Source organism: Hemitrygon akajei, chromosome 12 (assembly GCF_048418815.1).
Source record: "Hemitrygon akajei chromosome 12, sHemAka1.3, whole genome shotgun sequence".
Lineage (NCBI taxonomy): Eukaryota > Metazoa > Chordata > Chondrichthyes > Myliobatiformes > Dasyatidae > Hemitrygon > Hemitrygon akajei.
Window position 1 is genome coordinate 78,512,609 of NC_133135.1, and position 24,694 is coordinate 78,537,302.

The window sequence follows — 24,694 nt, forward strand, 5'->3', positions numbered from 1 at the left end:
ATCCTGCTAGTTGCATCTAGCTGTTGCCCTAAGGCCTCCAGTGCATCATCGGTGTAGTTGATGAATCTCTGCTGATTATAGTATATATAGTTTATCCATTCAACATTTTTGCTCACCCCTATCACAGGTATGATAGCTTCTCAGCCTGCAGCAATCTCATTTCGTGCCTTGAATTCGTTAGGTATACCTCTTGGCTGCCCTATACTGTCAATCCGGATTGTCGGATCCGGGTCATATTTTCTCTTCTGCCGTAGCAGAGTCCGCTGCTCAGGGAAGTTAGCATTGGACTGTACTTCAGGGGACATTATAACTTCCTGAAGCAGCATGACACGCGTACATGTTCCTTCCCACCTGAGGGGGAGCGTAGATCTCAGACCTCCTTCCTGTCCACACAGCCACCAAGTATCTGCTAATGGGATAGTCTGAGAGTCCATTGCACCCTCAGGAGGAGGGGAACCCGTCAAGTGTCTTTTACCTGGGGTTATATCCCCTGTCTGAGTGCAGTTGCCTTGGAAGTGGCCAACCGGGTGAGTGCCCACCCGCATGAAACACTCATAATTCAGATGGTCCTGCATTATAAGCTGTTGCAGTGTAGGTGTCTGGCTTCTTTTGTTTACAGCCCATGGTCTGCTGTAATTGCAGTCAGAGGCAAGCTTGCATTGATCAAACTGCGAGGAAGCCTGATATAACATACACCAATATGGGCACATTGGTGCGTTTCTCATACAGCTTTGATAGCAGAGATCTGTTATAACACAAAGCTTCAGGAAGCAAGCCTTAATCGAACCTGAACACTGTCGTTCACATTGCTCCCTATACTCTCTTTGCCACCGCGTGCAAGTGGAGGAGTTATAAGGCATGGGAACTACATGCTGAGTGGGGCTTTCCCTTGAGCACAGGTAACAATTCTGTCTCTTCATCATTCCTGCCGTGTAAGTTGCCCATTGATACCACTGATTAGTACGTGTCTGTAACCATGGTGAGGAGGTAAGTGTCGTGCTCCTCTTACTTCTTTACTGTAGGTTCTGTGGGGACTTACCAGTCCCATTCTATATCTGCCACACTAATGGTTCCCAAGTCTGCACTGCAGCATGTGGGTGCTTTGTCCCCAGGGGCACAACTGGTCATTCCCAGCTCACCCCCATTATCTGCAGAAGCCCTACTATCCACCACCACATCCTGAGGATCTTGAGGCCCGTCCTCAGAATCAAAAATTTCCCTTACTAATTGATCAAACTCCTGCTGTGCAGTGTCAGCTTCTTGTTCCCCCGTCTGTCTCCCGCTAACTGCTTTTCCGCATCACTTACCTCGGACACTTCACCTGATTGCCCTTGCGGGACTGCCCTCATGCAGTGGTTCAGATGGTACCAGGTGGAGCGGCCTTCTACCTGAACTGCGGTGGGTGATGCCTTGGTTACCGTAAAGGGTCCTTCCCTTCTTGGCTCGTTCCACTTTCTCCGAAAAACTCGCACGTAAACCTGGTCTCCTGTTTTAATCGGTCCTTCCCCTTGTATGGTCTCCGGCTCTTTCTGTTTTTCCTGTGCATAAATAGACCTATGTATCATAGTTAGCTGCTGCATGTATTGTTTCAATTCTATTTCCAATTGTTCCAAACTAGGTCCTTTATACGGCCCTCTCCACTGGGGCACTGGCATGGGCCTCCCAGTGAGCATCTCATGTGGTGTCAGGCATGTCATTCGATTAGTTTGCATGCGGTAACTCATCAATGCTAACGGTAAAGCATCGACCCAATTAAGTTTAGTGTCTGCACAAATTTTGTTTAGTTTGGCTTTTAGGGTTCCATTAATTCTCTCTACCATGCCCTGCGACTGAGGGTGGTATACACATCCAAATCTTAGCTTTATCCTCAGCGCCTGTAGTACCAGTTTGACCACTTTCTGGATAAAAGCTGAACCATTGTCTGAGCTAACTTCTGTAGGTATTCCAAACCTTGGGATCACTTCATTTGTCAGAAATTATACCACTGTCTTCTCACTGGTCTCCTTTGCCCATAGCTCCTCTGCCCCCCTCCTTGGGATTTCCAGTCCTGTCTGGGCTGTTTGAATTTAGTCTGTTCCTGATAGAGCATTTGTGGGAATGCTCCCTCAAAGTCAATTATTGGCATGGGGTTTTCCAGCCCTTGTCTTACAGTATGATCGGTCCCTCCATATAGCAGTGCTTTGTCCAGTTCGATGGCTGTACTCGAACCGGTGGCTGTTGGCAGCATCTTTTTGTTTTTCTCTTTTTCCTTCTTTTTGAGTTCTTCGAGCTGCATTTGTATTAACTTTCTTTGCACCTCTTCCTGCTGCTCAGCCAACCTTTGTTTGCCTTTCCGGTATTTTTCAACCGCATGGACTACGTGGTCTCTAAATTCTTGTGGGGTCTTTGACGTTAGCCCAACCACTTCCTCCAGTTTGGATTTTACTTGTGGTGGCAATGCATCCAAAATGCTATGTTGGAACAGTGAGGTCATAAATAAGCTATTCGCCACCTCTTGCTCAGTCTCCAGTCTCCACCTTTTCAACTGGTTTTCTACGTAGGCTGCTGGTTTTTCAGTGTCTCCCAGTGGATCCCCTTTTAAGGCTTTGGGGTCCACTTTGGGTGGATAAAGCTTTCTGAGGGCCTGCCATACCCTCTGCCTCACTCTGTCAAACCCATCTCCATCAGTTCTTGGGTCGTTCGAGTTTACTATGCCAGCCATTTCCATTAGTTCGTTAAATTTGGAGGTTCCCATCAACCTTATCAACAGTGCCTTCAAATCTCTCATAGCCAATAATCGTCCCATTGTTTCTTCTTCAAAGGCTCTAATCCATTTCCCTGCTCCTTCATGTAGATTGGGCAGAGTGTTTTTCAGCCCTTCTAGGTCCTGGGATCCCCAAGGGATATACTGCATTTGTCCTGATCCTTTTACTAACAACGGCATCATTCTTCCTCCTTCTTCCCACCTACCCTGGCTCTCCTCCTCGCCTGACTCCCCATCTGTCTCAGGGTATGTCTTTACTGCCTTCCACACAAATGTCTCCGGGGTCCTCTTCTTCCCTCGGTCTCCCTGTGGAGTCCTTCCTTTCTGTCTTAATTCTATACTTGGTTGGCCCCTGGAGTATTTTTCGCATCTCTTCTGGCAATCCCCTCTCAGTAACTTATCTGGCTCTCTCTCTACTTCCGCAAGTCTCTCCCCTATTGCCTCCTTCTGTCCTTCTAGGGTTATGCCTCCTACCTCTTCCCCACAAATTCTCGTATCCTCTCTCTTTCCACTTAACTCTTGCTCCTCCAATGAGTCACCTTCTTTTCTAGTCTGTTTATTTCTATGGTATAATCGATACTCCTCATATTCCTTTCCCTCTCTCAAGTATTTCATCCGTTCAATCTGTTCTTGAATTTCTCTCTGTACCTGTTCTATCTTTATCCTTTCTGCCTGTATCTCCTTCCATATCGCCGCTTTTTCCTTCTCGTATTTTTTTTCCTCCTCATTATCCCAAACCTGTACTTCTCCCTGCATGTTTACTGTTCCCATCAGCAGGGGGCACTGCTTAGGGGTTCCTTCCTCATTATAGGGAGGGGTTTTTTCTGTTTCTTTCGCATCTGGGTATGGAGCCGAAGCCAGCTTCTCACTGTACCCTTCTCTCTCTCTAACAGGCTGTTTCTCCAGCACCTTAGTGTCTTCCTCGCTTGTAATCAATATTCTACCTGTCCTCCTCAGCCCTTCCCCCTCCGTTCTGAAGAGTTTTAGCACTTCCATTTCTCGTTCTCTTTTTTGCTCTCTTTTCTTAGATTTATCTTTTGATTTGTAATTTTTAATTAGTCCTTCCATTTCTTCGCACAAACTTACATCAAACGTTCCTTCTCTTGGCCACTTTGTGACCAAGTTTTTGGTTCTTTTTTCCCATTTTTCTGAAGTTTTTGTGATCTCATTTTTAATTAACGGGAATTTTTTGCTCAGAATCTCTACTGCCGTTCCTTTACCTGTCATGTTATTCTCTCTTTTAAGGTATTTCAGAGATTCACAGTTTGTTTACTGGATAATATTATTTACTCTAATTCTACACCTAGTCCTAGTCTAACACCACGTGGACTTTTTCTTCACTAAACTTACTCTAATTCTATGCCTAGTCTAACACCTCGCCCGTTCAGACCCTTATCTCTTAAGGCGGTATCCACGAGGATTTTCTACTCTAATTCTATTCTATTTTCCTCACAAATGACCAGGAGACGCAGAAGATTCTTCAAGAAGGATTAAACTTTAATTTGCAAATCAAAGCTGAGACAGTCATTGAGCTAGTTGCTGATTGCCCACCAATCCTTGTACATAGCATTTTTTATAGCAATCTCCTGGTTTAGTTGCATTAGCATATCCAATTGGTCTATAGTTGCGTATCACAAGTACATCCGCCACTATTGTTTCTACCTATTGACTTATTCATGTTCTAGTCCACATCTCTTAGCTACCTCTCATTTACACACCATTGTCTCCTACATTCTTAAGATTTCAAATAGCAAGTTCAAACTACATAATCTGCATCAAGGCTGACTACATAGTTTCGGTTACACAGCAGACAAGTTCAAAGCAAAACATCTCTTAGCTACCTCTCATTACCACACCATTGTCTTCTACATTCAATTGGATACATGCATAGCACATAGCAAACTTCAAAGCTGACTACATCTCTTAGCTACCACTCATTAACATATATTAACACACCATTGTCTTCTACATTCCTAGCATTTCACATAGTTTTGGTTACACAGCAAATAATACAAGTTTTATACTTCATAATATTTTATACTCCAATATCTACAGTTCCGTATCACCAGTACATCAGCTCCCGACTTCACACTATTGTTTCTACCCATTAACTTAATCATGTTCTAAACTACTTTTTGGGCCACGTGTTACCTCATCCCTGGCCACAGTTATCTCTTAGCTAGCCTCTCATTAACACACCATTATCTTCTTATTTGGCTACATTCTTAAGTCACTGATGTGTTCAATAGTACAGAGACAAAACAGAGATTTCATTCTCCTACTAAATTGGATACATACATAGCAAATAGCAAATACAAAACTGACTACATAGTTTTGGTTACACAGCAAACAATGCAACTTTATACTCCAATACGTAACACCAAGCCACATTTCACAAGTATCTGCCTGATTAACATATCAGAAGCTTTCTCAGTTATGTTGCGTAGAAAAACTGTGTTGTTGGACCTGTGCCTTCATCACTTCCACAGTTCTTCTGAGCAGCATAGTCCTTCTTTGATCCAATATGCTTTCCAACTGGAGGCACACAGAGGTTGGCACCAATGCCTGTTTGTCTTCCTTTGGACAATGGCTCATAGCATACAGCATGGAGAGAGCTGTGGCATCATCCAGTACCTTCCTTAATTTGCTTTCAGTTGGCAGAGAGAGTACAGAGAAAATTTACTAGAATATTACCTCAGTTTCAGCACCTAAGTTACAGGGAAAGGTTGACCAAGTTAGGTCTTTATTCTTTGGAGCGTAGAAAGTTAAGGGGGGACTTGATAGAGGTATTTAAAATTATGAGGGGGATAGACACAGAGTTGACGTCGATAGGCTTTTTCCATTGAGAGTAGGGGAGATTCAAACAAGAGGACATGAGTTGAGAGTTAGGGGGCAAAAGTTTAAGGGTAACACGAGGGGGAACTTCTTTACTCAGAGAGTGGTAGCTGTGTGGAACGAGCTTCCAGTAGAAGTGGTAGAGGCAGGTTCGGTATTGTCATTTAAAGTAAAATTGGGTAGGTATATGGACAGGAAAGGAATGGAAGGTTATGGGCTGAGTGCAGGTCGGTGGGACTAGGTGAGAGTAAGCGTTTGGCACGGACTACAAGGGCCGAGATGGCCTGTTTCCATGCTTTCTATTATTAATTTTCACATTGTAAATCTCAAGACTGCACAATCCTGTGTCACTTTCATCATTATCAGATTTTTTTTTTGTCAACAGCATACAGATTAGTGCTCTTTTTGAAACTGCAACTTGACTTTTTAGCTTTTTCTCTTCCCTGGACATTCCTTCTGTTGTCTGCCCAATAAACTCTTTGTATTTGTCCTACTTTGTTATATTTTCTATGTTCTGTCTTTAAATCTGCATTTCTTTGGTTCATGGGTGCCCCTGCCACAACGGTGGCACAATTTGATTGGCCAGGCTGGTTTCTGTTTATAGTCGCTTGTCCTATGCTCACTTTTGTTCTTGACTGTGTCTCTGTCTGCAGTGTCCATTGAAACAGCGATTTCCACTGCTCATTTCGATGTAAGCTGTGTTTCAGTTAGGAGCTGTTTTTGAATGCTTTCTTTTAAGATTCCACAAACTATCATTAAGCCCATTACTGAACTGACAATGCTCAGACGATCTTTGCAATTCAGCCACATATGCTGAAGTGGACTCCCTTTCTTTTTGATTCCACTTATGAAACCTAAAATCTTCTACAATCAACAACGGCTTTGGTTCTAAATGTCAAAACAAAGAAAATCAACAGACGCTGGAAATCTAGGCAACAGATACAAAATTCCAGGGGAACTCAGCAGGCCAGACAGCGCCTATGGAAAAGAGTAAACAGTTGATGTTTCAGGCCGAGACTCTTCATCCAGTCCTGATGAAGGGTCTTAGCCCAAAACATCGACTGTTTACTCTTTTCCATGATGCTGCCTGGCCTGCTGAGTTCCCCCAGTGTTTTGTGTTGTATTGTTTCTAAATGTTCCTGCATCACTTTGACAATCTCAGGAAAGCTCACTTCTGATGGTCAGCTGGAACAGTCAAACTCCAAAGCAAACTGGATACCTTTAGACCTGATGAGCTCAGCAAAATTGGCACTCACTGTTTCATTTGGTTCAAAATACTCTCCCAATAGCTCAGTATACACCAGTGAATTACATATTGTATAATCACACTTGGCGATATTTCTGATGTAGCCACCACTACGTCGAGTGATTAATGTATTTTGGTACAGCTGCCCCAGTGGTGTCTGGAATCAGCCTTTGTCACTGAAGCAACAGGCAGTGGTGATCCAGCAGAGTAAATTCCAGTCAGATCTTCACTTGTAGTTTAAAGCAACAACTGAATCCTCCACAGGTAGTGCTTCTCAGCTAGATGCAAGTAGCATGATCTCCTTGTGTGCTCCTGTTTCTGTGTTGTGCTCCTATGACCTGGTGACTCTGTTTGATGCTATCTATAACCAGATGGAAACGACATGCTTGTTGTATCACCTCACCAATTCAGGCTCCCTTTGTTGCCTTCCAAGACATGCTGGAGAATTGAAATCCAGAAAATAATGACATAATTTTATGGAATTTGGTTTGTTCTCTCACCTCTGAACATTTCCTATAAGCTATTCAATATTAATTGGGTCCATACATTTTTACCATTCCAGCCATTATCATGATGAATCTGACTATTGAACTTCATGCTGTTGGGAGCTTGCAATATAATTTCCTCAAAATTAGAGTAAGTTTACTTTATAACATTGCTTATATTAGACATTTCTCAACACTTCTAATATAGAAATAATCACCAATGCCTCCACATCACTGCCACTACCAGGCTGAATGAGGTAAACTCCCCTTTTCAGATCTTCATGAACTTAAAATAACTTCTGGGTCTATATTCTGCACTTTGTTCTACTTGCCCAACACTCTTTATTCTAACTGACCTCCGCCGACTACTTTGTGCTTATTATAGACTTTCTCACTCCCTTTTCCTTCTGTATGCTGGGAAAAAAACTAGTAAGAATCTTGTTGAAGGAACTAAGCTTCAAAAAAATAACGGAGCCAAGCAAGGAAAGGACCTGGAAGGATCTAAGATGAGGATAGCAATCTTAAATTCTTCAGCATGCTATAAAGCATTGAATGCTGCAAAAATAGGAATAATAGAACGGACCACTATTTTGGATTATTATCATTATTACTGTTATTGGGAGATACCACTTTTAGTGCTGATTCCAGTAGCACTCTTGATGCTAGGGAGAAATCCAGGGTGCTCAGCAGGGAATCAGTTAATCAGCTATCTGAATGTTGAAGTTCAAGTTCATTGTCATTCAACCATGTCCATGTATACAGGTAAGCGAAACAATATTCCCAGGTAGTAAGGTGCAAAAGACAGTGCATATATCACAACCACACATAAAATGATATTTACACAATAGTATTAAGAGATTAAAAAATATTCTGTAGAAGTATAAGTTGAAGAAAGTGCATGTATGACATATAGATAAATATATAATAGTATAATGCTATGGGTGCTGTCATAAATAGGGTGTTCAGAAATTTCACAGTCTGGGGTAAGAAGCCTAACAGCCCTTGTTCTTATACTGCAGTACCTTCTGCCTGAGGGTATGAGGTCAAAGAGATTGAGAGACGGATGGTAGACAATGTTGAGGGCACTGCGAACACAGCACTTCTGTTACATGTCCTGGGGGTGGGGGGGGGGAGTGGAAGAGAGAGCCTGATGACTCTCTGACTCTCTCAAGTCCTCACGATCCATTACAGTGACTTGCAGTCAGATGCCTCGCAATTCCCAACCCATTCAGTAATACAGCCAGCCAGGATGTTCTCAATGATGCTCCATTACAATGTGGTTAGAATGAGGGTGGGAAGCCTCACTTGCCTCAGTCTCCAAAAGAAGTGGAGGCACTGCTGTGCATTCTTGACTAAACACAATGCTTTGTTTCTAAGTACAAACATAGCTTTCCTTTTCCATTAACCTAATTCCCTTACTCACCAAGAGCTTTTCCCCTTTTACGCTCCACAGATGCACAAGATTCTGCAATGTAATTCAGCGAGTACCCCAAACACATTATTGGGCTCAGCTGGAAAACAAGGGTGTCACTGAGCAGTGGAGACAATTGTGAAAAATGATTATTAGGCACATTCTACTCTTACTAGCCTTTGAAACTAGTTAGACATTGGTGCCTTTTGGAGATTGTCGTCAAAAGGAAACCTGTGATGGCTACATCTTTACAAATGCAAACTTGTCTAGGAAGCTACTTTGGACTAGGTGAAGCCCAAATCATTGTTTTTGTATTTCCGATGCATGAGACTCATGTATAATATTAATAGTCTCCTTCCAGTGAGGTCAAATTGGGGAAGTGAATAGACTTATTTTAAATGTAATTACTTTCATTGTCTGATTAACTTTCTAACTCAAACAGGTATCCAGCAAAAAAGATGTAGTGTGAGAGTCAAATACAAAGAGCTGGTCAGCCTAAACAAGAGAATTATTAAAGTAGCAATGCTTTCTTTGGGTCATTGAAAATGCAGAAAACTGGAAGAGGAATATTTATTATTTAACTTAATGACGTGGCAATTCTTACCGTAGATTCCGGATTATAAGCCGCTACTTTTTTCCCACATTTTGAACAGCTTTGAACTCTGCGGCCTTTAATCCAGAGCGGCTAATACATGGTTTTTTTTCATGCCGCCTCGTAAACATTTTGCCTCGTAACAGTAGACCAATAAAATTGATGAGTAGTTCACAGAGGTCCAATGAAATTGTACGATAAATCAAGCGCACTTTCACAATTAAATTATTGTAAATCAGTCATTTGTACTCACCCTCATCAACATGGAAAACACTCGAAGAAAAGCATTGTGCTGCCTTTATGGCAGTTACTTAGTTTATAATATTTTCGCTTAGTAATTCATTTGTTAGTTAAAGTTAGAAGTGTTTTAACTATATTTGTTTTCTGTACTACATCCCGGGATGCTATGACGTCACACCCGGTTTCGCCGCGTCTTGTGGGATACCGGTTTGCGATCAGACCCGAGCGCGTCAGACCCGAGCACATCAGACCCGATTAGACCCGATCGCGTTACGCGAGCTCATCAGACCCGAGCGAAAACGCTGCTTTTAAGTTAAAGGCGATCAATAACTTTTCCTGGTAGGCTGCAGTATATATATTTTTACCAGTCGCTAGGAGATATTGGAATGTTGTTCGTGCTGTTCAGTAAAAAAGTATATGCAACGTAATTTGTGTTACCGATACGTATGTATATTTAAAAGTAGCCGTATTACAGGCACGGTTCGAAAAAAAGCATTTGCAATATATATTTGTTTGTTACCATATGGATTTAATTAAAAGTTAAAAAATCCTCACGTGTAATATCTTTCTGTGTAAATATCTCATATTACAACGTGGGACACCTGCGGCCGAAAATCCGGTGCGGCCTAAAATCCGGTGCGGCCTTTACAATTAAAAAATTGATTTTATTTCTAAAATTAGAGCCAGCGGCTTTTAATCAGGTGCTCTCTGTAGTCCGGAATCTACGGTACTTACTTGCATCTTAATGCTGTCTTTGAAAACTCCCTTCACAATCACTGTCTAACCACTTCCCTTTGCATTTCCTCTAGACCAATGTCTGCAGTATTACACAGCGGACAGATTTCTCTACCACTGGACAGTGGGATGTAGTGACGAGTGATACTGAGGGAAATTTGGAAACGACTACCTTTGATGCTATTTTGGTCTGTATCGGTCATCATACTGACCATCATTTACCTCTGGATACATTTCCTGGTGAGTAAAATGAGTATATTCATGATGCACCATCAATAACTCTCCGAGACGTGAGGCGAGATATCGGCTTTTATTGACTGGAAGAAAGAATAAGCAGCAATTGACCACCACACTGCATCCTGGAGACTGAGAGGCAGGGCTCAGGCCCCAATCGCCTTTATACCGGGGTCCGTGGGAGGAGCCACAGGAGCAGTCAGCGGGGGGGGCGTGTCCAGACAGGTATATGTAGTTCACCACAATTCATCAGTTAAAGCACAGGTTGAGGGAATTAAGCTGAACATACAGTGTAAGAAATTAGTGAAAGTATTTCCGTTTGCACAGTGTTTCATAAAGCAGCTTCTGCATTGCAAATATTATAATTAATGTTTTTTTTATGTCACCCTGCTACTAGTCTATGGTCAGCAATGTCACCCAAAGAGCAATGTGATACTAACCAAAACTTTTGATAAAGTCAGTACATCCAGAGTTGGGAGACAAGTTGTGAAGTAGCTTGTTAGGTCCTTGGTAGAACACAGAGCAGGAGGAATGTGTAATTTCCAAAGTGGCAGGAACTGGGAAGCGAGTTCCTTTGAAGATGAGAGCTGACACCACCAGCTGAAACCTATTTTTAATATAAATTGTGAAACCGGACTCCATAACAATTTCAAAATTTTTAGATGAGATCATACGAGGAGGAATGGTCAGCTTGGATGATGACTGGTTAAATATTTCTTCTTTGGGTAATTTGTTGCATGAACAATGGATGTGTCATTAGAAACTAGTTTTAAAATAGACAACTGCAAGATATTATTTTTGGTAAGAAAAAATTAAGAGGCCATGTTTTACACGGGAAGAAAAGAATATAAATGAAGTTGTGGGTCAAAGGGTTCTGAGAGAGCAAATATATAAATCACTAAATGTTTTCATTAAGAGCAAACTGTGTGTGTGTGTGTGTGTGTGTGTGTGTGTGTGTGTGTGTGTGTGTGTGTGTGTGTGTGTGTGTGTGTGTGTGTGTGTGTGTGTGTGTGTGTGTGTGTGTGTGTATTTGTGAAAATAGACCTGGGTGCTGTTCTTTCCTCTTTCCTAACCATCTCACCACTCCATCCACCAACTGCAACCTCAACAGAGGTCCTATACCTTTGCTGCACATTTTCTCTATTTATCTTGATTTGGCATGGAGATCTGGAAGCCCCAGGAGCTCTCAAATATTTTCTGAATTCAATTTAAAACAATGATTTTCATTATTCAAATCCTGACTTTAGCAGGAATTTACAACTTAATTATCTCAAAGTATGGATTAAGCAACAAATTTTCAATGTGTGCTATTTTTGGTACACTTCTAAGTTTTTTTTAAAAATTAGTAAAATGTAGAAGGATTCAGTGACTGGAGATACAGTGACACTTTTTTTCTAGGTGGCGACATTAGTAAAGAAACATTAAAGGAACATTAGGATGCAGCTTTAATCTGGCTTGCCAAATATAAATGGCATTGCAGGTGTGAGGGATAAAGACATGAGACTAAAAATAAAATCCAATTGAAAGATTTATCATAAAATGAGAGTTCACAATACAGTGGAAGTACAGCAAGCAGAAAGAAAAGCAAATCGAGGAGATCAGTAGAAATGAGGGGAAAAAATGACTATCAGTCTAAGTGTTAACAGGAAAGGTTTCGAAAATTAGAGAATATTTTAAGTGTTGGGAAATCTTAAACAATTTGATAGGGGAGAAAGAAAATATTTAACATGTATGACATGTTTAGAGTTACGGAGTCATAGAAAAGTACAGCACAGAAACAGGCCCTACAGCCCATCTAGGCCATGTCAAACCATTTAAGCAGCCTACTCCTGTCAACTGGCACCGGGCCCATAGCCCTCCGTACCCCTACCATCCAGGTACCTGTCCAAACTTCTCTTAAATGTTGAAATTGAGCTTGCATGCATCACTTGCGCTGGCAGCTCATTCCACACTTTCACAACCCTCTGAATGAAGAAGTGTCTCTTTCTGTTTCCCTTAAAATTTTCACCTTTCACCCTTGACCCATGACCTCTAGTTGTAATCCCACCCAATTCAGACAGAAAAGTGTGAGAAAAAGAACAGTACTTTTCAAGTGGGATTGGACAGCGTGGACATATTTAGCATGTTCTTTACAAAATATATTTATGGAGTTTGTGCTTGTTGAGCCCAATTGGTGGAACTTGACCAGGGATTTGAGAAAATGTAAAGCTGTAGGAAAATAGACTTGAGAAAACAGCCAGAGTCAATGAGTAAATAACCACCTCCTGTACTGAAATTTTGATGACAATTTACTGCACAAGCATAAATATGAAATTTACTTAGCTTACTGTGTAATGTATATTTACTATAATTACCGAGTATACTCACCAAGCAAATGCTCTAACATTGTCTCTCCTGATTTTCCCCAGGCATAGAAAAGTTCAAGGGTCAATACATGCATAGTAAAGATTATAAAGAACCCTTAAAATTTGAAGGGAAAAGAGTGGTAATAATTGGAACTGGGAGCACTGGGGGCGACCTTGCAGTGGAAATCAGTCAACGTGCGAAACAGGTGAGGAGCAGCACAGACAAAAATATCTAAACCTGGTCTGTGTTCTGTGAGATATATCATTGTTCCATCCATATGTATCCCTTTATGTCACTGTACATTAAAATCCAGTCTAGTCTCAAATTTAAGATTTATTAATTGAACAAGCGTTTAGTGCCCTTTTCAAGAGAAGTTTTTTTTTATCATTCTCTGGGTGAAGTATTTTAGCTTCTCTTCATAATGACCTAACTAAACGTTCCCCACCAGCAGAAAAAGTTCCCCTCTTTGCTACTAATTTCTTTAAAAGTCATTATAAACTTAAATTAACTCATCCTTTTATATTGAATTATAAAGAATTATCTCTCTTACGTATCGGGTACTGAGGGGTGAGCTTTTCGAGAGGTACAATGGATTCTGGTTAATTGGGCCATCAGCTAATCGGGGCAGTCTCTTATTTGGGACAACTCTTAAAGAACAAACACTACTAGAAAAATAATCCCCTCATTTATTTGGGACACTAAGCCATTTAATTGTGGCAGGATGCTGTTACCGAACAGTTTCTAACTAGTGTCAGTCACATGCACTTGCATTGCTGTTAGACACTACACCATGCTTAGAGCGAACAGTTTTGAAATAGCGTCAGTTGTGTCTGTTTGTTTTCAAGATGTATTGGTTTTTGTCACTGATAGTTGGTACGAAGTAAGCAATAAAACCATTCAGAACTGCTTTGTTCGCTGCGGTTTCAAGCATTCAGGTTTGGCAGTGCCACAAATGGCCAGGATAGAACATGAAACAATCTCTAATTCAACAAGTAAGGCACTATGAAGAATTTGAAGGTATCAATAATTACCTTGAATGTGACAATTAAAATGAAGACTTGGTGGATGCTATCATCAACAACATCGTATTAAGGCAGTCCATTACATCTGCTGATTTTTTTCCATGGATAAAAAGAAAGCAAGACAGATGAGTTCCTCTGTCAATTAGTATTAGGAACTAATACAGTTTTATAGTATGGTGGTAGTATTGGTAGTGTTCTGATTCATTCTGTACTCACTTAAATACATAATTTATTGCTCAATTTGCCTTTATTTATACCTTTTTAACTATTTCCATGTAGCTTCAGCTAAAAGGAGCAGCCGTTTAATTGGGCTACAATGTACTGGTCCTGATGTTTCCAAATTAACTGGAATCCACTGTACACAGTATTATCAGGGGTATAGATAGGCGAATGCTCAGTCTTTTTCCAAGGTAGGGGAGTCTAAAACTAGAAGGTATAGGTTTACGGTGAGGGGGGAGTTTTAAAAGGAGGTATGAGAGGTAGCACTTTCACACAGAGAATGATGAGTAAATGGAAAGAGCTGCCAGACAAAGTAGTAGAGGTGGGTACAATTACAACATTGAACAGATGCTTACATGGGTATATGGATAAGAAATATTTGAGGGATGTGGGCCAAATGTGGGGAAATGGGATGAACTCAGCTTGGCGGAGCTGTGCTGAAGAGCCTGTCTTCATGGTCTATAACTCTGTGACTCCATAATGACAGCTAATGCTCCTCTCGTTGGTTATTTGTGTGACCAGAATAGAACCGTGCATGATAAGATGGACTCTTGAACTCATTATGGCCTTGCACCTTATCATTTACTACACAGCATTTTCTTTGCAACCAGATTACTCTGCAACCTGTTATTGGTTTTGCCTTGTTTCAACACAGTGTACTGATATGTTGGCATAATTTGCATTGATGGCTTGCAAAACAAATCTTATCACTGTCTTAGTACATGTGACAATAATAAAGCAATTTAAAACTTAAAATCTAAGGTGGCTAGATCTGCATTAATCAGAAATGTTGTTAGATTTGGAGCACAGGGAGAACAGGGGATGTTGTCGACCTTGTAATACCAGAAATAAAGGGGGAGTTAGTCCTTTTGTTGCTATACTCCTATATTACCCACAGCACAATCCTCCTTCAAACTCCTCATTTAACCCTATCAACATGTCCTTCTATTCCTTTCTTTCTCCCAATGTGCTTCATGCTGTTTGTCTCAACTATTCCAACAGTAGCAAATTACACATTCTAGCCACCAGCTGGATAAAAGAATTTCTTCTGAATTCTTTGCTCGATTTATGTTTATGCACCCCCCCCCCCAGGTTGCCTCAGGCTCGCTCAGCTCGTTCTCGTCTAGGGGGAGCAGCTTTCGGCCCCGCCAAACTGGGTAATCAGCTGGTGTGGATGCTGTGTGATGTCCCCGCCTCACCCAAAAACAGACAGTACCCCATATGTGATTAAATGATTACAATTTATGAATATTACTATAACTAAGTGATTAATAACAATACAGTATATATGAAGGAAAAGAAAATAAAGAAAAGGTGCCAAACTTATCAAAGTCCAAACCACCTCGTGCACAACCGTTGGAGCTCAATTACTGAAGTCTTCTGGCCACCATTCGATCCCCTCCGAACTCCTCGACTCGCAGCTCAGGACCACCTGAAGTAGTCAACCAAGCACATCTATCTTTGTCGCCTCTCCTCGGGGTACCTCCTGGCCTCAGACCCCCGCTTGGGGTCTGTTCCTCGCCCAGTTTACAGCATTGCGTCCTCTCTCTCTCACCCCCTCGCGCCAATCTCCCCAAAAGCCCGCCAACAATAGCTTACAGACTCAGAAGAAAGAACAACATTAATCCCAATTGGTTTACAAAGGTATACAATTCTCGTTATCAGTAAATTTTAACCCAAACAATCTTCCAGCACTCTCTCGCAACAAAGCATTTTTACTTTTAACAAAACAAAGATGCCATTTTGATTAACATACGCAGTAACAAAGAAAAAGAAGAAACCCCCTTTACACTTATAACACCTTTAATAAAGCCAATTTAAATACCTTACCTAGAAATTCTTCCTTCTGCATTTCAAGGACTAATTATTTTCTCTATGTGATGTTTACACATTTTCTTAGGCTAAAGGAACTGACTATTAATTAGCAGTCCAGGCAGCATCTGTGGAAAAGAGTAAACAACCAACATTTTGGGCCGAGACCCTTCGTCAGGACTGGAAAGAAAGATGAGAAGTTAGAACGAAGGGGTAGGGGGAGGGGAGAAAGAAGTACAGGGGTGTAGGTGACAGGTGAAACTGGGAGAGGGGAGGGGTGAAGTAAAAAGCTGGGAAGCTGATAGGTGAAAGAGATAAAGGACTGGAGAAGGGGGAGTCTGATAGGAGAGGATACAAGACCATTGAAGAAAAGGAAGAGGGAGGTGATGAGCAGGTAAGGAGATGAGGTGAGAGAAGGAAACGGGAATAGGAATGGTAAAGAGAGGGACGCAAATACCAGAAGTTTGAGAAACCAATGTTCATGCCACCTGGTTGGAGGCTACCCAGAGAGAATATAAACAACACCTATATTCCAGCAACACACACAAAATGCTGGTGGAACGCAGCAGGCCAGGCAGCATCTATAGGGAGAAGTTCAGTCGACGTTTCGGGCCAAGACCCTTCGTCAGGACTAACTGAAAGGAGAAATAGTAAGAGATTTGAAAGTGGGAGGGGGAGATCTGAAATGATAGGAGAAGACAGGAGGGGGAGCGATAAAGCTAAGAGCTGAGAAGTTAATTGGAAAAAGGGATACACAACTGGAGAAGGGAGAGGATCATGGGACGGGAGGCCTAGGGAGAAAGAAAGGGGGAGGGGAGCACCAGAGGGAGATGGAGAGCAGGCAAGGAGTGATTGTGAGAGGGGCAGAGAGAGAAAAAAAGGGAAAAATAATAAATAAACAAACAAACAAATAAATAAGGGATGGGGTAAGAAGGGGAGGGGTGCATTAATGGAAGTTAGAGAAATCAATGTTCAACACCTATATTCCATCAGGGAGGAGCAACACTTTATATTCTAGCTGGGTAGCCTCCAACCTGTTTACTCTTTTCCATAGATGCTGCCTGACCTGCTGAGTTCCTTCAGCATTTTGTGTGTGTTGCTTGGATTTGCAGCATCTGCAGATTTTCTTGTCTTTGACTATTGACTAGAAGTGGAAACCCCTAATGCAATCAATAGACAATAGAGACAATAGACAACAGGTGCAGAAGTAGACCATTCAGCCCTTCGAGCCTGCACCGCCATTTTAAGATCATGGCTGATCATCTACTATCAATACCCGGTTCCTGCCTTGTCCCCATATCCCTTGATTCCCCTATCCATAAGATACCTATCTAGCTCCTTCTTGAAAGCATCCAGAGAATTGGCCTCCACTTCCTTCCGAGGCAGTGCATTCCAGACCCCCACAACTCTCTGGGAGAAGAAGTTTTTCCTTAACTCTGTCCTAAATGACCTACCCCTTATTCTCAAACCATGCCCTCTGGTACTGGACTCTCCCAGCATCTGGAACATATTTCCTGCCTCTATCTTGTCCAATCCCTTAATAATCTTATATGTTGCAATCAGATCCCCTCTCAATCTCCTTAATTCCAGCGTGTACAAGCCCAGTCTCTCTAACCTCTCTGCGTAAGACAGTCCGGACATCCCAGGAATTAACCTTGTGAATCTACGCTGCACTTCCTCTACAGCCAGGATGTCCTTCCTTAACCTTGGAGACCAAAACTGTACACAATACTCCAGGTGTGGTCTCATCAGGGCCCTGTACAAATGCAAGAGGATTTCCTTGCTCTTGTACTCAATTCCCTTTGTAATAAAGGCCAACATTCCATTAGCCTTCTTCACTGCCTGCTGCACTTGCTCATTCACCTTCAGTGACTGATGAACAAGGACTCCTAGATCTCTTTGTATTTCTCCGTTACCTAACTCTACACCATTCAGATAATAATCTGCCTTCCTGTTCTTACTCCCAAAGTGGATAACCTCACACTTATTCACATTAAATGTCATCAGCCAAGTATCTGCCCACTCACCCAGCCTATCCAAGTCACCCTGAATTCTCCTAACATCCTCATCACATGTCACACTGCCACCCAGCTTAGTATCATCAGCAAACTTGCTGATGTTATTCTCAATGCCTTCATCTAAATCGTTGACGTAAATCGTAAACAGCTGTGGTCCCAATACCGAGCCCTGTGGCACCCCACTAGTCACCACCTGCCATTCCGAGAAACACCCATTCACCGCTACCCTTTGCTTTCTATCTGCCAACCAGTTTTCTATCCATGTCAATGTCTTCCCCCCAATGCCATGAGCTTTGATTTTACCCACCAATCTCCTATGTGGGACCTTATCAAATGCCTTCTGAAAATCGAGGTACACTACATCCACTGGATCTCCCCCGTCTAACTTCCTGGTTACATCCTCGAAAAACTCCAATAGATTAGTCAAGCATGATTTACCCTTGGTAAATCCATGCTGGCTTGGCCCAATCCTATCACTGCTATCTAGATATGCCACTACTTCATCTTTAATAATGGACTCTAGCATCTTCCCCACTACTGATGTTAGGCTGACAGGTCGATAGTTCTCTGTTTTCTCCCTCCCTCCTTTCTTAAAAAGTTGGATAACATTAGCCATTCTCCAATCCTCAGGAACTGATCCTGAATCGAAGGAACATTGGAAAATGATTACCAATGCATCCGCAATTTCCAAGGCCAACTCCATTAGTACCCTAGGATGCAGACCATCTGGACCTGGGTATTTGTCAGCCTTCAGTCCCATCAGTCTACTCATCACCATTTCCTTCCTAATCTCAATCTGTTTCATTTCCTCTGTTATCCTATGTCCTTGGCCCATCCATACATCTGGGAGATTGCTTGTGTCTTCCTTAGTGAAGACAGATTTAAAGTACTTATTAAATTCTTCTGCCATTTCTCTGTTTCCCATAACAATTTCACCCAATTCATTCTTCAAGGGCCCAACATTGTTCTTAACTATCTTCTTTCTCTTCACATACCTAAAAAAGCTTTTGCTATCCTCCTTTATATTCCTGGCTAGCTTGCGTTCATACCTCATTTTTTCTCCCCGTATTGCCTTTTTAGTTAAGTTCTGTTGTTCCTTAAAAATTTCCCAATCATCTGTCCTCCCACTCACCTTAGCTCTGTCATACTTCCTTTTTTTTAATGCTATGCAATCTCTGACTTCCTTTGTCAACCACTGTGGCCCCTTTCCCCCCTTTGAATCCTTCCTTCTCCGGGGCATGAACTGATTTTGCACCTTGTGCATTATTCCCAAGAATACCTGCCATTGCTGTTCCACTGTCTTTTCTGCTAGGATATCCGTCCAGTTAACTTTGGCCAGCTCCTCCCTCATGGCTCCATAGTCTCCTTTGTTCAACTGCAACACCGACACCTCCGAGCTGCCCTTATCCTTCTCAAATTGCAGATAAAAAATTATCATATTATGATCACTACTTCCTAATGGCTCCTTTACTTCAAGATCGCTTATCAAATCCTGTTCATTACATAACACTAAATCCAGAATAGCCTTGTCCCTGGTCGGCTCTCGTACAAGCTGTTCCAAGAATGCATCCCATAGGCACTCTACAAACTCCCTATCCTGGGGTCCAGCACCAACCTGATTCTCCCAGTTCACCTGCATGTTGAAATCCCCCATAACTACTGCGACATTACCTTTGCCATCTTCTTCCCCATCATCCTCCAGAATCAAAAGCACATAGCTTTCTCTGGAGGGAAAAATAAATGCATTTTTGATAGTGTATCTTGACGTTTGTCCAAGTTGCAAAATTTTACAATTTGCTATCTTTTACTTTCTCAAATGTCTTGCAGGTGTTTCTGAGTACAAGAAGGGGTATCTGGGTAATTAATCGTGTGGCTGAAAGAGGATACCCTATGGACATGATGTATAGCCGTCGCATTTATAGCCTGTTTTTTTCACCTTTAACTGCCTCACTAATGCAGAGAAAGCTAAACAATCGATTTGATCATGCAAACTATGGTTTGCAATCTACCCACAGGTCTGTAATACCAGGCAGCTTTCTGCTCATGGGGCTAAACTTTGTGATGCAGATTCATCTTCATTTTGCTTTAAACTGCTCTTAGAAACCTCACTTTGTCCTTGTCCTATTTAAATGTGCTTTAATGTCACACTTTATTTGTTCATTCTCATGTGAAACATTTGGGAATGCTTCAAAGGCTATAGAATTGCAAATAAAACAGAAGATGTTGGACATAATCACAGTATCAGCCAGCATCTGTGAAGAGCGAGAAACAAGAGATAATATTTCAAGTAACACACACAAAACGCTGGAGGAAATGTACAGTCGACGTTTCGGACTAAAACCCTTTGGCAGGACTGGTGAAAAAAAGCTGAGGAGTAGATACTTCAAATCAGCTCTGTGTACTTTTATATCTTTTTCTGGCCAAATGTCAGTCAATCTCAAATTAATCTGTCTTCTGCTCCATTTTATAGCAGATGGTTCAACCCTTGAACAAACCTCTGGGTTTTCTCTTTAATGGTCTAATATTGCTTTTAAGTTGTGCTCCCTTGAACTGGTTGTCTCCAGCAGAAGGAATTCCCATGAACTGATAACCAATCATTGACCTGAAAGATGAGACCTGACGTTTTGGCCCAAAATGTTAATAGTTTGCTCTTTTCCATAGATGCTGCCTGGCCTGCTGAGTACCGTTGGCACTTTGTGTGTGTCACTTTGATTTCCAGCGTCTGCAGATTTTCTTGTGTTTGAGTTTAACTCTTGTTTCTTTCTCCACATTTGCTGCTGGAGCTGCTAGGCATTTTCTATTTTATTTCAGAGTTTTTGGCATCTGCACCATTTGAGTTTGGTTCATAAAATTGCTGTAGGTTGTAATGATAAGCTTTTATTTTTAACTGTGAGTGGGCAGAAGTTTGCTATTTTTCAGTGACCGGCTCATTGTGACAATTGCTTTCATCTTACTTATTCTTCCCTACCTAATTTCCCAATTTTCTGGTGTATATTTGTTCTATACCGGAGCAGACTAACCCAGATCCCGAATGTCGTCCAGAAGCAAGGGTCATTGGAACATGGAGCAAAGACCAAGCCAGTACTCACACATGTGTTCAATTTCTATGCCATGGCACCCAAGCTAATTTTCCTTTTTTTCCTATCTACTTCACTACTGCACATCTTAGCATCACCTTTCCCTTGATTCTGATCAGGCTCAACTTACTTTCCATACAGGTAGTTGTGGACGTAGTTACTTATTTATATGCTTTTATTTTGTAAGGGTTTTCTCTTTTACCAGATCAATGCAGCACTTGAATTTTGCATTCATTGCCCAAAATGGTTATTCTCCACTTCTGATCATCTATTAGAGTGTATAGTCTAACAGCATCTCCAGTCTATCGTATATCAACTTCCACACTTCTGTCACTGTTGCATTATCCCTATGCTCTATCCGCTACTAGTTTTCACCAATTGGGAGAATCCCATGAAAGGACTCGCCTTCCCAATATAGTCCAATAATAAAGTCCTTTTGCTTTTGATTATCTCATGCTGATTTTATTGTATCAACCATCTGTGTCAATTCTGAAAGATTAACATTAATGCCCTAAAATCAGTGCGGATGGGATGTTCTCTCTTTTTTTTTCAGTTTATACAGCCAACATCCAGCAGTTAATGATGATTTGCCAAATCGCATTTTATCCGGACGTGTTCTTGTGAAACCTAATGTGAAGCAGTTCACTGAATCAGCAGCCATCTTTGAAGATGGTACAGTGGAAGATATTGATGCTGTTATTTTTGCAACAGGATACAGTTTTGCTTTCCCATTTCTGAATGAGTCTGTCATCAAAGTTAACAGAAACCATGCCCTTCTTTATAAGAATGTCTTTCCACCTCAGCTGGAGCAGCCGACTCTAGCCATCATTGGTCTTATCCAGACATTGGGATCCATTATACCAATATCTGAAATGCAGGCTCGTTGGGCCACAAGGGTGCTTAAAGGTATGCAGGCATTTTTTGAAAATATCAGTAACAAGCATTGTAAGCATTTTTCATTGATAATATGCAATATACATATTTTCCATTGGTTGTTGAGATGATATAGTTATGGGGATATTTTATTGCTGCACTCAAAAGTTTCCATCTACTTCAAAAGGGCATCAGTCATACAGTGCCCAAGAAGAGCAGGGTAAGCTGCCTCAATGACTATGAACCAGTAGCGCTCACATCCACCGTGATAATACGCTTTAAGAGGTTGGTCATGGCTAAAATTAACTGCTGACCGAGCAAGGATCTGAACGCAATGCAATTTGCCTATCACTACGAAAGGTCTGCTGTAAATGCAATCTCACTGTTTGTCCACTCAGCCTCGGACCACCTGGACAACAACAATACCTGCATTAAGGCTGATGTTTATTAACTACAGCTTGGCATTTGATACCATCATTCCATCAATACAATTCAACTGGCTTCAAAACCTTGGGCTTATGTACTGCAACTTCTTCACCAGGTGACCACAGGCAGTGCAGATCAGTAATAATATCTCCTCCTTTCTGACAGTTCTACTCGCTCTACCCTCGGGGCTGTATGGCTAGGTGCGACTTAAATGCACCTATAAATTCATCAAGAGCACCACTTGTTCCAGAATCTCAGATAGTGATGAGGAGGCACGCAGGAGCAAGACAGATGGTCTGGTTAGAGTCGCAACAACAATCTTGCCCTCAACATCAGCATTACCAAGGAATTGGTTGTCTCTTCAGGAGGAAGAAGTCACGGGAGCACACGATTCTTACTGTGGGATCAGTGGTGGAAAAGGTGAGCATCGACATTACAGAGGATCTGTCCTGGGCCCACCATACTGATGCAGTCACAAAGATGGCACGTCAGCGTTTATACTTCATTACGAGTATGAGGAGATTTGTTATACCACCAAAGACTCTTAACAAATTTCTACAAATGTACAGTGGAGCATATTGTGAATGATTGCATCACATCCTTGTATGGAGGCTTCGATACACAGAATCAAAAGAGGTTGTAGACTCCAGCAGCTCCAAATCACCCTACCATCAAGGACATCTTCAAAAGGTGGTGCCTCTAGAAAGCAACCTCCAACATTATGGATCCTGAACATCTGGGACAGGCCCTCTTCTCATTTCTATCATCAGGGAAGAGATACAGGAGCTTGAAGACCCATGCTCAACATTTTAGAAACTGTTTATTTCTCTCCGATATCAGATTTCTAAACAGACCCTGAACACCACCTCACTAATCCTCTTTTGCACAGCTGGCTTATTTATTTTATTGTAATTTACAGTAATTCTTTATGCCTTGTGCTGTACAGCTGCCATAAAATGACACAGTTCATGACTTTGTCAATGATCGTAGCCCTGATTTGATTAATGAGCAGTTCCTCAGATGACCTCTCAGATTAATAGATGTGGTTGTGGTTGCTATGATAATAAGGAAACCATCATCTTTAATTTTTTTTTCTCTCTGAACGTACAGCTCTCTGTGTTGGGGAAATTATTTCTCCCCTTGTTTGAGTCCAATTATGAACTGTTACACATTTGAGAAGGCAAGGCAAAATTTAGTAGACAAAGGGATTGAACGAAGGATTCTGATCTGGGCAGCCAGGACATTGCCTATCAATTTTCTTTTCTGATTTATTTCACGTAATTTATGTGTTTAATTATTTAGGGAATTGTGAGTTATTTAGTAAAAATTATTGAATACTTTGTAATATGTTAATTTTTCTGTACTTTATGGACGGTGAAACACAACCACAAGCAGTGACGTTGAAATTGGAATTGGTTTATTATTGTCATATGTACTGAGGTACAATGAAAAGCTTGTTTGGCATATCATTGACACAAACCAAATCATTACACAGTGCATTGAAGTAGGACAAGGTAATTCAGTGGTGGTTTGGACATCCTGCAAGCTTAGTGGCTGCACAGGAATGGGGGTGAACTGGGTGTTGTAGGACCTTGCTGGCTGCTAAAGCCATCCTGTCAGCAGCCAGTCACTTGTGGTACATAGGACTGCTCTGTATTATCAGTGAACTTAGGGCAACAGATTCCTTCCACATTTAGCGCTGTACTACGTTTAAGTTATTCACTGAGGTAAACCCCATTCTCTAATGTTGTATTTTGTGTTGTAGGCTCAGCTATACTACCCTGTGCTAACAGCATGATGGCAGAAATATTGGAGAAAAAAGAACAAATGGCCAAAAGGTATTAAAAGTTCAAAATAAATTTATTATCAATGTTACATATATGTCACCATATATGGTATTACATAGTATTGTACAAAATTGACAGCACAGAGATTGGTTATTTTATTCAGCTGGAATACTGTGGCATATAATTTTCACCCAGAGAGTAGCCAGTATAGTGGAATGAACTGCCAGAAAAAGTAATTGAAGTAGGTAAATTGACAGCATTCAAAAACCCCTTGGACAGGTATATGAAAGGCAGTGCTTAGAAAGAGATGGGGTAAATGCTCAGTTAACCATGTTGGTCACTGTTTCCTTGCTCTGAGACCCTAAATGACCTTTTGCCAACTCTCTTCAATCTACCCTGTCACAATATTCTTCATTTTTCAAAGAAAGGTTAAAATAATGTAGCAAAAATTTCACTACTTCAAGATAAATTGTTAATATAAAATCAAATGTAAATATAAGCCTCTAAAATCAGGATTAATTTGTACCTCAGGGCCTGGCCTATTAACTCCCTGTCTGCAAAGCCATTTTTCAATTCTTTCTTTCTTTCTTTTT

At 41.4% G+C, this 24,694-nt stretch overlaps 1 protein-coding gene across 2 annotated transcripts in view; it reads left to right on the forward strand.

The window, feature by feature from the left end:
• The window catches only part of LOC140737244 (flavin-containing monooxygenase 5-like), a 135,029-nt gene that overhangs the window by 106,777 nt on the left and 3,558 nt on the right, over positions 1-24,694 (forward strand). For both annotated transcript variants that reach the window (XM_073063560.1, XM_073063561.1), the window contains 5 exons: positions 10,362-10,527; positions 12,930-13,072; positions 19,766-19,953; positions 21,569-21,921; positions 24,080-24,152. In XM_073063560.1, the coding sequence (XP_072919661.1) occupies positions 10,362-10,527; positions 12,930-13,072; positions 19,766-19,953; positions 21,569-21,921; positions 24,080-24,152 (923 nt within the window). The remainder of the gene's footprint in view (positions 1-10,361; positions 10,528-12,929; positions 13,073-19,765; positions 19,954-21,568; positions 21,922-24,079; positions 24,153-24,694) is intronic.